General features: G+C 29.0%; 1 protein-coding gene across 1 annotated transcript in view; it reads left to right on the top strand.

The window, feature by feature from the left end:
- Positions 1 to 918: 918 nt before the first annotated feature.
- Tomosyn (syntaxin-binding protein tomosyn) overlaps positions 919 to 18,285 on the top strand; it is a gene marked incomplete at its 5' end in the record, with an annotated part of 58,563 nt that continues 41,196 nt past the window's right edge. Inside the window, 11 exon segments of the mRNA XM_067045179.1 lie at positions 919 to 1,016; positions 7,165 to 7,347; positions 7,739 to 7,873; positions 10,512 to 10,575; positions 11,027 to 11,234; positions 11,700 to 11,775; positions 12,037 to 12,191; positions 13,895 to 14,186; positions 15,503 to 15,749; positions 16,956 to 17,066; positions 18,100 to 18,236. Of these exon segments, the coding sequence (XP_066901280.1) occupies positions 919 to 1,016; positions 7,165 to 7,347; positions 7,739 to 7,873; positions 10,512 to 10,575; positions 11,027 to 11,234; positions 11,700 to 11,775; positions 12,037 to 12,191; positions 13,895 to 14,186; positions 15,503 to 15,749; positions 16,956 to 17,066; positions 18,100 to 18,236 (1,706 nt within the window).

Here is an 18,285-nt window from a genome sequence, read left to right as displayed (position 1 = left end):
TTAAAAATAAAATTTGTTTTCCTTAAAATTGTCTTTTTTGCTTTCTCTTTTTTTGTAGAAACGTTAATTTATATAAAGTAAGTACCATTGTACTGATTTAATTTTATTTTTAACCGTAAGATTTTTTTTTAAATATCTCCCTCTCGACTTTTTTGAGATGAAGTAGATTGATGAGTCTCTGAACTCATCGGACAATAATAACTAAAACTTGTTTGTATTTTTTTTTTTAACTGGTTATTCTCACTCTGGCAACATATTTGTGTAAGAATCGGGGATAACCAAAATTTCATTCTTCGGTTAATCTCTCCCTCTTCATTTAGTATGCAGTGCCCAATAGTAATAGCTAGTCCTCAATATGCATTTCAATTTTTGTTTAATAACCCGTAGCACAAGGCATTGGTAGATCCGGAAGAAAATATTTTTTTTTTTCAAATAAAACAGTTTTCTTCAGTTTTAAATGTCTTAATTTAAACTTATTCTTGAAGCAACTTCTTCACATGTTATTACCTAATCATTGTACTCCAAGAAAGTATCAGATGTTTAGGTCGACATCCAAAATACTTGTACACTAGAGAATCTAAGAAATTGTTTATAATTAATTTCTTCTGTTTCTTTATACTAGATTATAAAGTTTTTAAATAAATCTTTTTATCCTTTGATATAGGTCGTTCCAGACAGGACAACGCAAAATAAAAAGTGGATTTACTGGAGTTCGGTAAACAGACCTCAAATATACAGTGATTAAATCAAAAGCGCACATATTTTCTTATCTTCTTGACAATAAATTTGTTTTTCCTGCAAATAAATTTACCAGCTTAATTTAAATTTGCCTATTTAAACATATATGGTTATAACTTGATTTTTATAATTTGAGATTGACTTAATTTTAAATAATTTTTAATTTTTTTCATGTTCCAGACTTTTCGACATGGGTTCCCTCATCAACCTACTGCTGTGGCATTCGACCCCATACAACGTCTTCTCGCCATTGGGACAAAAAATGGATCCCTAAGGATGTATCCTTTCTTTTGCATGAATCTAATCAATTATAAGTTATCCATGCATGTTGATTTTTTAACATATTATATTTTATCATTCATGTTTTAAAAACATTTATGCGTCTATATATATAGTTTTTAGTTTTATATACATATTGTACAATAAAATTTATTTTTTACAATAATTTGTAAAATATTTAGCAGCTGTTCAAAAAATCGCTATTGGCATAATCCGATACAAATAAGTATGGAAAACATTTTAAAAAAATAATTAAAAATTACTTATTAACAAAGTCATTGATGGAATTATACCCATAAAAATACCATTTTTTTCTTCAAACATGCTAATTTTCATTTAAAATTAAATCGTTTTTGGTTTTGTGTAAAATGTTGATTTTCCATATCATTAAAAAAAAAAAAGAAAATTTTCCAAATTCATTTTTTGAGATCTTTTTTTTTTTGTTTTTTTTTTTAAATATAGCATTTGGGAGCTTCTCTCCTCTTCCCTGTGTGGAGAAGGAAGGTTTAATGATTAGAGTTAGACATATTATACAAAAAAACTCAAACAAAAAATTTAACGAACGAACAAATATTATTAATTAAACATGTTTATATAATGTTTAATTAATGATTGGAAAATAAAATACAATATTATAGAATTTCTTCTTATTGAAAAAATAAAAAACTGGCATCCTGCATCCTCGGTTTCCGTTATGTCGACGTGACGTAGACAGTTTCTGTAGCTGATGACTTCTTAAAGTGCATAAAATTATTAATGATTGTGTTAGGGCTGCTTGGCCGCCCCAAGGTATCTCTAGGTGAGGACTTACGTCTTTCTTGCTCTATCAATTCAGGGGAGTGAGGATCCAATATAGTAAGATATATTGGAACTAAAGGTCGGAAATACATTCTTTTATCATTATGATAATGAGATTTGAGGGGAGGGGAATTCGGTCTAAATTAAAACTCTGGCAAAACTGAAACCTTCAATTTGTTTATATTTCTTTACTTATATTTTACCAATTTATACATACAATCATTCCACTTCAATCAATTTTTCACACTTTTCCGATCTTCTCTAAAACAGCCCTAACGATTTTGATTTAATGGTCTTTAATATCAGATAGATCTTACCTTCATTAAAAGTTTGATAAGGCTTTAATATATTTTCAAAAACGTTTCCTCTAAGGTCCCTTTGATTTGGTTTATTTGACAAAACATTAACAGACCTCATTGTTGGGAATCAGAAATAATGAAAAATTACTAAATACTAGAGAATTTTATGAATACTGGAAGATTGCTGATAGGCCGTGTGTATCAATAAATGAAATATGGTCCGGGTGTGTTCAAATGAAACTCAAATAGTAATAACTATTTTTATTTGAGCCAACGTTTCCCCCTACGTTGCAGGGCTAAAAAAAGATACAAACATTTAACTTAAGTAAAAAAGTAAATGGAAAATGACAAGGTTATACAATGAAACGTAAAAATTAAATGAGAAAAATAAAACCCTCATATTGCATCTTTTCTCTACATTCTGCATTTCAGAAGTCCACTTTCCTGTCATGTCTTTTACTCTGGTTTTACTTTCTAAATTCTCACCCCACGCTTAATTTAATTATATTTTAGAGTTACTATCCTTTCTTTTTCTTTTATACTTATGTGTATCTTATTTTTAATTTATATTCATATGTTATCAGCTCAAGTATACCTACCTCTTTATCCCTATTCATTTGGTATGTTGTCTTTCTTTATCATTTATATTTATTGTTTCCCATTCTTTTAACTTTATTTCTTCTGTTTCCTATTCCGTATACATTCCTTTTTTTTTTTTTAAATCTTATTTATTTATTTTATTATTATCATTCCCTATTATGTATATTATAATTTATTCTTTATCTAATTTTAATATTTACTTTATTTTCTACACTGTTTACTCAAAGATTATTTTCAAATGTAACGTACTTAACTGTCATCCCCACTCCTCCCAATACAAACGGTTCACTCTGACTTTGGCTTCTGTCGAAACTGGTATGAATTCTGTCTCGTTAAATTTCTTCCTTTTTCTTTTCTTGATTTTGTTCTTATTCCCCCTTTTCGTCTCTTAGTTTGTACTTCCTTTTATATTTCTTCTTTTTATCTGTTACTATTTCCGTTTTCCTTTATTGTTTATAACCGTTTATTTTACTTATTTAATTTTTACGTTTCATTGCATACCCTTGTTATTTTCCATTTACTTTTGTTTAGTGTTTCTATCTTTTTTTTTTAGCCCTGACGAAGCCCTGCAACGTGAAGGCGAAAGGTTGGGTCAAATAAAAATAGTTATTACTATTTGAGTTTGACACGGATCATATTCCATTAATTTTTAATTTAATGAATAAATAAAGCATAAAAAAGAAAACTGACATCCGATTCGAACGGGATAAGCCGAGACCACCCGATCTTTCCCGATTGCATCAGCGCTTCGTTATCTTTTCTTTAACTGTATTCTTGAAAGGGAAAAACTATATACTTTATTAATTAATATTTTGTTTTCAATCACAAAAATAGTCCACCAATTCACACAAAACTTGGAGGTGTGAGTAGGGTGGCAACTAAAGGTGTATGATCCGCGCACCGATTTAATTTTAAACTCCAAGTTTACTAACTAAGTTTTTCGTGGTATATAATGTTATAAAAATAAATAAATTTCTCCATGTTGTAATATCTGATTATAACTATATCAATATCTTTAATAAATAACTCAAATACTATCCAATTATAGTCTCAAAACTTTATTTCTTTTATTCGTCCAACGTTTCGGCCAATACTTTAAGTATGGTTATGATAAATGTCTATTAATAGTGTTTGCAAAGAAATAATTTTTGACTGTGTTTTTAATGGATAATTAACTAATTAGATATAAATGTTTTGACCTGGGCAAAATAGCCTGAATGAAGTTTTAGAGTTGTTTTAAATTATATGTTTGCAAAGTAGTATTGAGATGTCCCTGAAGATGGCCGGATTGGCCGAAACGTTGGACGAATAAAAGTAATAAAGTTTTGAGACTATAATTGGATAGTATTTGAGTTATTTATTAAAGAATTACCAGTCTCAAGAAAAAATTAAGATTATAAATAAATATATCAATATCTTCGATCGGAAAATTAAGGAAGTATCATAAAAAGGTTTTGGTAGACACCCAGAGGTTAGAATATAACCTTGAAATCCAAATAATTTCCTCATTGTAATTGTAGCTACATTTATATTAAATACAAACTACATGCATATATATATATATATATATATATACACCTCACCCCGTCCAGTTTAAACTAGCTACCAACCATATGGGTCCAACTCTCCAGGATCTCTCTATTCCTCATGTGGTATTTGAGCTTTAGTACCAAGTTTTACACCCTTGGAAAACATGTCGGCTTCCTATTCGGCAGTTGCAGCGTTCCGTAGAGTAAAATAGGGAAAACAAAATTCTGTATATATTATAAAATAAAATCCAAACCCCGTATTGACGATAAGCAATATAAAGAGATAGGATAAAATTAAGGTATAGCTCAGAATTAGAACCTCTTTTGTAGTGCGGTTCCTGAAGGGTCAGTACTCGCTATACTTGTAATTTTCAAATTCCACAGACAGATACAGTCCAGCGCCCTGCACTCGCCATCTTCCTAAACCTAAGAATTAGAAAATTATACTCATTTCTCTTGATAAATTCAAAATTTAAAATTACTGAAAATCCATTCGGATCAATACATTACAGATTTAAGGGACAGCCAAAAAGGTCTATTACGAAAATATTTTTTATATTACTTATTTAGTCACATCCTTCTAGGACAACAACCGAAGCTCCATTGTACGTTAGTAGCATTACTTTACAAGCGTGCCCTAGTACGCCACGGATCAACGAATACATGCGGACATGCTACATAGGATTACTACTACATTACAACTAAATTAAGCAAGGCATGGTAACAACAGTTATAGCCAACAGCACCGTATAAGATTAAATATGATTTAGATGGTTTATGAACTGAAAGATTGTCGTGTTAACGGTTTGGAACCTCCGTGTTGGATATTATATCGGCAGTCTCTGTGCCGTGTCTTTTATAACATGCCAGTTGTTAAAAGGTGTCGGAAAGGTCCCATAAGCTTAACTGGATAGTAATTCGTTCGGTTTCGATTACCATAATTAATGTGTGAGAAATAAATTGCGATTAAACTCAGTTTACTTATGAATATTATGGATTTGGTTCTGTAGATCTTTTTCTTTCAGGGATGTTGCTTAACAGATTGAATTTCGTTGTAATTCAAATTTGGAAATATTATTTATAAGGAAAGGGGTTTTGTGGGTTATCAGGAAATGGATTTTTTTTTTCACCTATTAATTGTTTTATGTTCATTGAATACTTCAATTTTATTTCTTAGTATTTCGATTTATAGAAAACATATATTTTAATCCAGTTTTCATAAATGATAGATTTTTATTAATGGTCTGATGGTCCTGATATATTTATTTAATCATTCTTCTTCCTGACAACAGTTGACAATGCTCCTTCTGCCCTACCTTAGATAGCTGCCACAGTTTCGAAGTTCACTATCCCTTTTCGGCCATTATTCTATCTGACCTGGAGCTGGCACAAATAAACCACACTTAGTTCATCTTCAGACTAAGCCGGGTTCCTGATTCGGTCCCCTGAGTCCAATAGTTTAACAGGGAAGCCCTTCTGCTTTATCTACATTTAGCTCTATTGTGTTTTGATTTGGCTAGTTATTGTTGTTAGCTGGCTCAGTAAATTGTTTCAAAATTTACATTAACTTTATTGCTTAGCTAATATTGTATTTATTTCTGTACTGCATCAAATAATTTGTTAATCCTCAATTAATTTGTCGTCCTTTCCACCATTCTTAATCTGAGTGACAAATTATTCATTCTTCCGAATTTCTGCCTATTTGAAATTTATCATCCTGTAGTTGTTCAAAGCCAAGTCAATGCCAGTGCATAGCTGTAATTTACATAGCTGTAACTTACTTAGTACCTGCTGCTCATTGCAACTGTTAAAAAATACTATACTATCAGCATTAAAGTAGATGTGGCATTCTACCTCCTTGTGTCATTTAGTAACGTGCCCATATACCAAAAAACCATATCTATTATTTCATCATCAAAAGCAAATTTACTTTGATATTCACACAAACCAGTTCACCTCCTTTGGCTTCCTAAAACCAATTATTCTGTTAGGTATATAAAAAGAAAAAGGTCCCTCTTACAATCATTGTGTTGTTACCAATATTGTTTCCTCAAAGCTATTTTTTTTTCCATGCTATTCTTTTCAGCACTAACAAAAAACAAATCTGCCATTACTTTAGGATTCATTGTTTACTTTTACAGTTCTAATAACTTGAATAATTAGGAGAACTTCTACAGTTTCAGGTGTATGAATCTAGTTTAACGAGCATTGTGTATGAAAGTATATCTCTTTATAAAATGCCTATCAAAATAAAAGTTTTAAACCTAAGAAGAACTTCTTAATTGGATTCATTCCTCTTAAGGAAACTTTTTAATGGTTAGGTCCTTTTTTTTGTATCTCCTTTGTGGCTTTGAAAAATAATCATCTATGAAATTAGTCTTAAAAATTTATTTATCATCCTCAATTTTTGTTAGAAATTATAGAGTATTAAGTAACATGAATAGTAGTTTATTTTCTATTTTTGATCATTAAGTAGTGTTTCCTCTAGAATTAGTAAGTTTTAAAAACTTGTTCTACTTACGCATATAATTTAAGATAGATCTGAAGACCTTAATGAAAGTGTTTGAATTTTTTTTAAATTAGTGAATCAGTCAATTTTGATTATTTATTCTGTCTATTATATTTTTAAACTTGCATATCTAGTCTCTGAGCTTTCTTGGATTGCAGCAATCCTCGCAATAATAATTTTCTTTTTATTATTATTAGTAATTCCTCTTTGTTTCTCTTCAATTTGAGGAATATAATGTTTAAATCCCTGATAAACAACGTTTTTTAATCATTTTTACTTACTTAATTTACTTCACCACCCTTTGCAGGTATATTATTATTATTTTATTTATTCACCGAATTAAGTCAGTTGGAAAGAAATCTTTTGCAAAATATGTATGATTCCATTATTTTCTTTAAACACTGTCGTTCAGATTGGGTCGGGCCGGTGTGGACTGTCACGTTTGGCATGAGAATGAGACAGCTGTGATCCAGATAGTATTTTTAGTGAACGAAGGTGCCCTGGTAACTGCAACCGCTGACGACAGCGTTCACCTGTGGAGCTTCAGGCAGAAGAAACCAGACCTAGTGCACAGCCTTCAGTTCCAAAGGGAGAGGTAAGTCATTGTCTTTTGTCTCTACTTCTATTTTTCAATTTAGAAATAATTAATTAATTCATTTTTTTATCTTCGGAATTCTTTTTCATTTCAATACTTTTGTAACATTTTTGTTAGAATAAGATCAATCATAAGATTTAACTCATGTTATTAAAATTTGTTTTATTATTAACGATTAACCATTATTATTGTTTTCTGTCTTGAATGATAATTTTATTAAAAATTGTTAAAAAAAAAAATATTATTTTAATATTACCTATTCAGTAAAAATGTAAAATATGTAGGGTCTAAACTAATTCTGAATTTAACCCATCATTATCTGTTATATTATAGTTATGTTATAATTATATGTATATATTTTTTTCTTACTGCACATATGAACTTTTTATAGGTTGACATACATTCATCTTCCTTTACAAAGCAAATGGTTGTATGTTGGTTCAGAAAGAGGGAACGTTCATGTCGTCAACATTGAATCATTTCAGCTTTCTGGTTACATAATTAATTGGAACAAAGCGATTGAGGTGTAAGTTATAACTTTTTTTTAAACTTATTTTCATTAGAAAAAAGTATGTTATTATTTCTTATTCTAAAACATATTAATCCTTGAAGTAATATTTATATAAATCAGTTAATAAAAAAATTAGGTAGTTTTGAAAAATAATATCATGAATATTTTGTAAATTCATATAATAATTATAGTTTGTTTAATTGGATATGGATAATTATTTTAATTTTCAAGATAAGCAATCTGATTATTTATTAATTTATTATTAATTACTTCATAGCTAGACTATAAGCAATCAGGTAAGTTCACTACTTTTCGTTCTTAGAGAACTCTCGGTCAAGATTATTTTTCATTCATTTAAAGTATACATATATCTTTATCATTGATAAAACAATGGTTCTAATGTTGACAGTTCCATAGGCCTCTTATATTGTGGTAGAGCAAAAGATAATAATATCTTTATGTAGTTGTAGGTTGACTTAAAATCTTATCTTATTATTTAGTTTAATTACCTTAGACAATGTTATAATCATTTTTTATTAGAAAAATATCCACTTCCATATTCATCTCTATTTAAATATTTAAGAATAAATGTTTTTAATAAATTTATGTTACAATATTTAATTTTAATTTTATTAAAAATAATAAAATTTTTTCTTGTAAGATGTGCAACTTTCAAGAAAAACAGCGATATATGAGTATTGTTTTGGTATATTGGGTGTTTCTTGTTATAAATTAAACACTCTGTCTCGATTTATTGCAATATAAATAGAAAACGGTGTTTTCCGCCTGGTATAAGATTTCGATTTATGTAATGTAATGATACTTTCAAAATCTTGTTTCAGATTTTTGACAATCTAATTGTTGTTTTGGAATTCAGTCTTAACTCTTGAGGTTCTGTATATATAATTTTCAGTTTGTAGTTTTTGTCAGTGTGTGTCATACCTATGTTGGATTTATCACAATTCTTATATGATATATTATATATTTAATTTATTTTATATATTTATTTTAATTATTTTGTTATTAATAAATTTCTTATCAAATGTCTAGGTTTTAATGCAAATTTAAATTTGTCGATACCTAATTTTTTTTTATCATTTGTCGGAATATGTAAAAAATTATGATGCATCAAATTGTATTGATAAATTTAATTTCAAAATTTTAGAAAAACAGATGCTGAACAAGTATTCTAATAAAAGACTTCCTATAAAATGGTAGGGAAAAAAAATTAAAGGTATGAGTTAGTATTAATAATTCACTTGACAAATATTCAAATGTATAAATAAATATTGTAACATTCATGTATTAAAATAATTTATTCCTACTTTCGTTAAATAGAGAAGAATATGGTGCTGAACACCGAAAGCTACTCTTATAATATAAGTTAATAAAAAAAAGATTATAAGACTGTCTGAGGTAATTAATTTGAATAATAACATAATAATATCTTATATCAATGATAATCACTCTAAATGGAGCAGTTAAAGGACATGGATAATCTCTCTACATTCAATTCTATTCACAATAATAGTGCAATTTTTAATTGTAATTAATTTAGAATAAGTTTTATCCAGGCTTAGGCTTGAATGTCATCAAGTGAATAGATTTATTTTTAGCTAAATTGTTTCTCACCACTCTAGTGTTTTATCACACAGTCCCATTGTTCCCTTAACTCTATGCAATGAAATTCCAATCTTCCCATCACTAAAAATCCACTTGAGATTCCACGCTCATGATTGCTATTTGAAGTGATAGCATTCCATTTCAACTGTTGCGGTTTGGTTGAAGTGATTTTCAAACTCTATTCAGCTTTGTATTATCCATTTTACTAGCTATATAAATACACTTATGCATAGCAGATAATAATGTTGGGTTCATGTAATAACTTGGTAACTCCATATTGAATTGTTGATTTTGTGAAACCTCCTGAATGTTCAGGAATGAAAGCAAAACTCTTCTATCTGTAATACTAATTTAACTTTTGCTTTTAAACAATTAGGGTACTACAGTTTAAGTCTTCCCCTAACCAAATTTTATATACAAATTTAAAATTTTTACAGGTAACAGGTTTTTGTTCTGATATAATTGATTCATCAATCATATCAATTGATTGATATGATTGGTAATATGTTTTAATTACTAAAATATAAATTTTTAAAGTTAACTCCATTATATTTTGTTGTAGAAATCAAATTTTCAACAAATTAATACAATATTGAAAGTATATCATTTTTATTTGAATACAAAATACTACTAATAGTGTTCCTTTACAATAAGAGATTCTGATTCGCTAATAAAAGCAAATTCTAAAAAAAAATCTGTTGATATGTAAAAAAAATTCAATTATGTTTAAATTTGATTACATTATTAGAATGAAGAACTTTTATCTTACCTATTGTTTTGAACTTTGCAAAAATTAAATTTATGTCCTTTATCACAACCATCTCTTCACCCTTATAACTGTTTTTTCATTGATATTCTGGTAATTTTGAGAGCTCCCATCTTTATCAGCTTCAGGATATATATTTAAACTGAATTTATTATTATTCACTTTATTCAAATATTAAGATAAAATTTCATGTTAATAAGATTGTACATATAATTGTCATTTTGCTTTTCTAAAATTCTATTTTGTGCATAATTATATTTGCAGGTCAAGAAAAACTCATCCAGGTCCTGTTGTACATCTGAGTGATAATCCATTAGATTCTAGCAAGGTAAAGTTTTTCCTTCATGGGTTATTAACCTCAGCATTTTCATTTATTTAATTATATTTTTTTGTAATTTGTACGTATGTTTAAACCTGAATGAATGAGTCTCATAATTTTCTTGTTTCTGAGTTTCTATTCTGGCTGTTGATAATCAACAGAAATGAAATATTTGTCTTTATATTTTACAGTCAAGCTTAAAAATAATAAATAGTTTTATTTATACTTTTCTAATTTATTAAAAATCTTTCTTTACTTTAAATTTCATTATCATGATTGTACTCTTTGTCAAAGTTCTCAATATTATATTTTCAATTTATTATTCATCTTTTACTACCACATAATGTGATAAGTTACTTCTTCAAAGTTGTTAGTGAACATATTTATCAATGAACAACTATTTAAATGTTAGGAATTCAGTAATTATTATTTCCTAATTTATATCTATTTGATTTTTCAGCTTCTTATAGCATTTGAAAGTGGACAGATTGTACTTTGGGACCTTCGGCTGCGAACAGCAGAAATGAGGTGGCAGAGTGCTGAACCACTCAAATCTATTGCATGGTCACACGATGGAAAACAGTTTATGTCCTCACATACTGATGGAACTTTACTCACTTGGAACATAAGACAACCAGGAAAACAAGTCTCAACCGTTCAACCTCATGGTAATCAATACAACTACTGATTTTTTAAATAATTTACTTATTACAAGTGTTTTTGGTGAAGGTATGTCGATTGCTTCACCAAAACTATATTTTCACTATAGGTTGTATACACATTAAACTTCAAAATTTATCAATTCCCAACACTGTACTGTCTCCAATAGCTTTGTCAGCTTCGACACAGTAATCATTCTCATACTGTTATATATCACTGGGTACATTTTAACTGAAATGTAAATGGGCACTGTTTGACACAACATTGAACATTTTAATTATTCATTTATAATTTTAATTTGTTAAGTTATTATATATTCATCCCATAAGAATAATTTATCATTGGGATCTTTAGCTTAATCATTTAAATATTGATTATTGACTTAAGTATTTAGATTAATGGTCAATTGGCTCATGACACATATCACATGTTCTTGAGAAAAATGTTTTCACCATGTTTTATTTTATTTCTAGCTAAACTCAATAAAGACGGAAAACCAGAATCTTGCAAACCTATTCAGAAAATTGAATGGAAAGCCTCCAGATCTGGGTATGACTTAATTATTTAATTTATAAATATTTATTTAAAATATCCTAACTAACTGTTGGTAATTTTATAATTTTACCTGTTTCTCCTCTGTTCTGTTTTTCTACCTAATTATCAGGGATTTTCTCTTTTGATTTTCAAGGGTCAAGAGTTGGCTAAAAAATATTGTTTCAAATATTTTTCCACAGGACTGTGTATTTATGATTAGTTTCTAAACTTTTTTTAATAATTTTCATGATCTCTGCCATCTATTTTTTGTTACAGAGAAACTTTTATAATTTTTTCTGGTGGTTTGACATATGATAGAGCTGGTAGGTCACCAACCATTACTATAATACATGGAAAAGCCACCACAGTTTTAGAAATGGAACATAATGTAATTGACTTCATGACGCTTTGTGAAAGCCCTTACCCAAGTGGTAATACTATTAATTTTATTTTATTTTTTATTTTTGGTTATCTGATATTTTAATTTATAAATAATTAAAAATATAAGAAAGATGAAATATCAAATATTATGGTAATCTTTCGTGTAGAATAGTTGTTTAATTACTAATATTTATTTTGATAATCCATCTTATCTACTACTAGAGTATGAATACAGTTTCACAAAATGTTTAAATTGATATTATATCAGCCACATAGATAAAAGGAAATAATGCTTTCTAAATATTGATTAATGTAGTTTAGTATGTTTGTTTAAATAAATTATTTGACACTAAAGCCTTCTATATAGTGAGTTATATTCAGAGTTTAGCTAAGCGATTTTGAAAATTTATATTTATTTCACTCCAAAAAAACTTTTTAATATTATATTAACATTACTATGGAATATATAGGAAGGGGAATGTTCATACAGAATTCGATTGTACAGAATTTCAAATTTGAGTTGTCGATGGAAGTACAATTTTTGAGGTTCTCTGAGTCCAAATAACCAAGTCTCTCAAAACTATCTGTGTGTGAACAGCCTAGCGCAAAAATGAAAATCATATGAAACTGAAATTACCTGCTCAGAGCATGAGTGTGTCTGCAATGTTACAGCAGCTTACTCATTGAAATCGAACAAAGAGGAGTGCTACTTTAGATAAGCCATTTATACTTTTTTAGGATTGTCTCTAAAATAGCTCTAATGATTTTGATTAAACTCGTTAAAACAATGTACAATTAAATGGTTTATAGTATCGGATGAGCTTTTCCTCTCTGAAATAGTCTAACAGGGCTTAAATGATGACTTTTAAGAAAATCTTCCTCTAAAGTACCTTTAATTTTGCTTATTTGAAACAAAAAGGAGCATGTTGGGAGGGAGGGAGAGAGGGAGAGAGGGAGGAGAGAGAGAGAGGGCATTTTATGTTACAGTAAAATATAAATATTTGAGAGATATTAAATTATAAAGCAATTGGCTTTCATTTTATTTACGATATCTTTAATTATAACCATCTGAATGGTCATAGAATAAAAATATGTATACATTTATTTTTTAGTAACTGCTGAACAATATGTTGTATGTTTTCTTAAATTCATCTTGGCTGCATACAATAAAAAAAAAGGTTAATTTCAAGATTTTTTCTCATTAATTAAAAAAGTTATCAAAGGATTACTTTACTACTCTGGTTAAAACATTTAAAATGCTTAAAACAAAAAAAGAATAATGGATGAATAAATACAAAAAACATGAAGCATATTTTGAGACATCAGTCTTTGTTCTCTTTTATTTCAACACTTTGTTTACTGCTCAAGGTTGAGGTTGATACTCTAAGCATCATCTAAGTAAAACACAAATTGAACATTAATTGTCAGTAACCAAAAGCCAGTTAATAGGCTGTTGGTCCATAAGTACTTTCATCAAAAAGTCTATTGATAATTTACTGCTTCATATCAAGCTAAAACAAATGTTTTTGAGCCAGTACATTTAAATATATGCTGAAATTTGCTCAACAGTTGTCTTGGATTTATAATCGTTAAAACAACTACGAAATCAGCCACTTCTTTCTGGCTGAAGAATCATTTTATTAAATCCATGTAAAAAATAAAATAAACAAAGAATAATGAAAGTTGTTTATGTACATACTTTTAAATCCTAATATGTAAAGATAAGTTTTAAGTAATTATTACTATTTTTTAGATATACCTGAGCCATATGCAATAGTTGTGGTTCTTCAAAACGATTTAGTAGTAATTGATCTATTGAGCCTTGGATTCCCGTGCTTTGAAAGTCCTTACCCGATGGATATTCATGAATGCCCAGTGACTTGCTGTACATACCTCGCTGACTGCCCTTCTGACCTTATTCCAGCATTCTACTCAGTAGGATCTCGTTCCTCGAAGCGATGTGGATTCAGCACTAAAGAGTGGCCTCTTGTCGGAGGTGAATGGTCTGCTCCCCCTTGCAGCTACAGTGAAATTATTATAACCGGGTAAACAGCCTGTTTTTGTTTAAGTCATAGTGATATATATTCTGATGAATGCAATCGTATTCCTCTTATATTTATTTCTGTTTGATGTGTAAAGAAAGTTAAGTTCACAGAACAGTCTTGGGAAAAACAGATAAAAAAATTTGGGCTTTTGTACTATCAGGTTTTTTAAGTCTTTCCCACTGTAGTAAAAAAAATATGTATTATAGTATAAGGCACTAAATAGACTTTTAAAAAACTGGCTGCAAAATTCTAAATTTTTCATTTTCCATTACTCCCTCAAATTTCTCACTACTTAACTCTATTATATGTTATTTTTTGGCTTATTAATTTCTCTTATAACTTTTTACTATTGTTTAAAATTATTTCTCAGGAACGGGATGCCTGTTTATTGGTTATAATGTATTCCTGAGAAGCTTTTAGACAGACATGATTAATTAATTATATATTGTTATTAACCATTTTATTATTATGTATTTATTTGAATGCATTTCAATTCTCATTGTGATGTCTGTGTTATAGTGGTGTTTTTAATATTTACAAACCAATTCTTTTTAATTTCAAGAAACTCCTGTAACAAAATTTATATCCCAGATTTATTATTAATTGCTGAAATAGATTATTACAAATAGTTTTTATCAAGTAAAAACACAAAATGTAAGATTTTTTAAAAAAATGTTTCAAACAAACATATAATCATAAAACCATAAACCAAAAATGAAATAAGTTTTAACTTCTTAGAACATTGTATACTTGGAGCAACCCATTTGTTTTCAACCTTTCTTTTTTCTTCAACTTGCTAGGAAAGACAAGTAGCAGATTTGTAGCCTTTAAATTATTTCTGTAGCTTGTTGAATTCAACAGATGTTTGATTTTAAAAAACATATTTAAAATTTTACTGGATGAAGAGGGTCTGGGTGACAGTCAAAAAAGATACAGAAGTAGCAGAAAAACTATTTATTAAACTATTATCAGGCAGTTACTGATAAACAGTTTTTTTTTATTTTTATACCTTTTATGACCGCTACCCAGACCATTTTTCTACAATCATCACCTATAGGCTCAACACTTATCCTATGCTACTGTTCTGATATAACCCTCCCTTAACATTCCAAAATGTTTGTTTTTTTGTAGGTTTTTTAATTTTGTATAATATTACTCTCAAACATGATAAATAGAGTTGTTTATTTGATCTTTCATCAAGAACTTAATAACAATGAGGTTACTTTTTATCGGATTTAGCAGATATTGTGGTTGTAATCTTTTAATGGGAAATTATAATTTAAAATATTAATGAAACAAAATGTTTTAAATTATAGGCATGCTGACGGAAGTATAAAGTTTTGGGATGCTTCCGTTGGAACCCTTCAGATCCTCTACAAACTGAAAACAAACAAAGTCTTTGAAAAACCTCCTTCACGCTCTCAGGATGGTTCAGAAGATGACCCATTTGCGGTACAGCTTCTTTCTTTATGTCCAGAATCTAGAAAACTCGCTGTAGGTGGAGCATCAGGATATGTTATACTGTTTAAGTTTAAAAAGCAAGAATCCACATCAGAAACTGTGGTATGTTGTTTTTATTTTTTTTAAATTCTTATGTTAAAAGAGAAATAATAAATAATTGTACTTAGATTTTTTTCTTTATAAGTATGATCACAAAACATTACATTAAAAGTTATTTTATTTTTTTAATTGATGAAAAGAAAAATTTCTAATCTCTCTATAGCCCAGTCAATAAATGCCAAAAACTACCAGTTGTCTCCAGAAATTAAGAGAAGGATGAATTTTACACACATCAGTTGTGTATTTTCTCAAAAGTCTTCCCTTTAAAGACAAAAACACAGGCCTTTCATGCATCACTCATATGTCTTCCACCATTGTCCACCACATCTGGGGACACCATTTTCTGCCCAGGCAACAACCAACAGCTTTTACATTTAAACCTACTTTAAGTTATAAAGTTTTCTTTTGATTCTAAACTGTTTAAGATATCATCACCCTCTCACAACTGTTCAACTTATCACAATATCATTCAATATGATATTAAACTATTTATATTTGGTTGTATTCACTCATCTATTTCCCTGGCAACTCATCCCATTTGGGATATTTATAATTTCATTCAGTTTGCATTTAATCATTATTATGTTCTTTTTCTGTTGGCTTTCATGTTGTATATTTAATATTGTCTTATTTAAAGTAGATATTCACATAGATATCTACCTTCTTTATAGTGACAGTTTCATCAATATCTTAGATTTCCTCATCAAATGTTGGAGAGTTAAGGGACGACCAATCGTTCCAATCTCCACAGATCAATGAGCAATTAATATCTTCTACAAAAACAATATTGTCCTAATATCGTCTTGCAACTAAATAAAAGAAGATACAGTAGGTCACCTAGGGTTTATTCGGAGTTCTAGTTCAGAATATCTGTTTCTATTATCCTAGTTCTCAGGTTGAAGTTCATTGCCAAGTCAAAGCTGGGCTTAGATACAACCCTCAATAGGCGCTGCTTCTGATGTTGGTGGCAGTTTTATCAAGTCATAGTCGGGTTTCAGAGTCTACTTCTTTGTTATTGATTGAAACTTAAAATACACTTCTGATTAGGAACCTTGCTAATGTGTACAATACTAGATGGCTAAAAATACCACTAAAATAAATAGTATTTAGAATTTTCATCAATAGAAAACTCAAATAATTTATTTGATATTAGTGTACCCTAATGAAACTGAAACCTAAATTAATACTCATATTTTATTTTAATACCAGGCTTTGGAAATCCCCATTGTCTATGAAGGATTTGATGAATCAGAATGTTCTCCAGATTCAGAATTTACTGGAAGAGGCACCCTTAGTAAAATGGAGTCATCTGAAAGCAAGGTATACTAATTTAGATTTTTTATTTTTTTGACTCAGTAGATTTATTTTACTATTTTATCCATTGAGGCAGGAGTGGCATAACTCACTTTTTGAAACATATTGAGATATGGTCATGACTGCATTCTCTATAGATAAGTTAAATTTATTTGATGAAATATTGGTACAGCCATCAGCCTCTTATGAACTACAGTGCAGCAGCTTTGTTTGATATGCAAAGGTATGCAATCGCTATGGTTGTGGAAAGTGGATCAAATATGACTTTCTCCAATTTTCACTCCTGGTCATTGTCATCAAGAGATGCCAGATTTTGGAAAAATATTCTTATTTTTTGGAAAAACTTTCTTATATTTTTTTTACTTTCAGTATAACCTGGTGCATTTAACTGCTCAAATTAACTATTTATTTATTTTTTTGATTGTCTGGAACATTTTTTTTATTCAGAGTAAACAATTGAAACTATGGTTTTTCAGTTCTCTGTTATAGTTTTGATTCAGGGGGGGACACCAGTACAAATCCGGCCTAGGGGGATTGATTATTATTTTATTAAAATAGGTTGGTTACCTGTAGATTAACTCCCCTCTGGCTGTCAGAAATGACTTTTTTTTTTTTCCGTACCATCCTGAAAATTTAAATTGGTAAAAGATACGTACATATAGTGGGGTATGCTATATGTACAGCTGGTAATAAGGGATCCCTTGGATTGCCTTTTGGCATTATAAGGTTAGATGAAGGGTTAAGTGAAGGTAGTAAACATTGATGGCTTATTCCAGTGGATTTTTGGAACAGGGAGGGGCCATTATATACACTGGATCAAAAATGACAAGGAAGGGACTAATGAAAAAAAAAATTTTCCAACTTATGTTTCTGGGTAGTAGTTCAGATATTATAAGGTCAAGAGATATTGTAGGTAAGATATTCTATTATACTTAAACTTAACAAAAGTGGCTAATATGTAAAATAAAATATGTTCTGATTATTTCATATTAACATAATTTCTATCTTTTAAATTAAATCATGTAATTCAATTTTACAGCCATTTGGTGCAGACATGAGCACTCCAGTCAAAGTAAAGCCTGGATTACAGAAGAAACCTCCTGGTTTTCAAGCTGTTTTGGTTTGTCTATCTCCTGCTCCTATTACAAGTCTCAGTATAAATTCATCGTATGGACTGTAAGGATTTTTTTAATTATTGGTTACATATATATTTGTTGTTTTTTTA

This window comes from Halyomorpha halys, unplaced genomic scaffold, assembly GCF_000696795.3.
Source record: "Halyomorpha halys isolate HHAL.00 unplaced genomic scaffold, Hhal_1.1 Scaffold624.1, whole genome shotgun sequence".
Taxonomy (NCBI): domain Eukaryota; kingdom Metazoa; phylum Arthropoda; class Insecta; order Hemiptera; family Pentatomidae; genus Halyomorpha; species Halyomorpha halys.
This window is presented reverse-complemented; position numbering and strand designations above follow the sequence as displayed.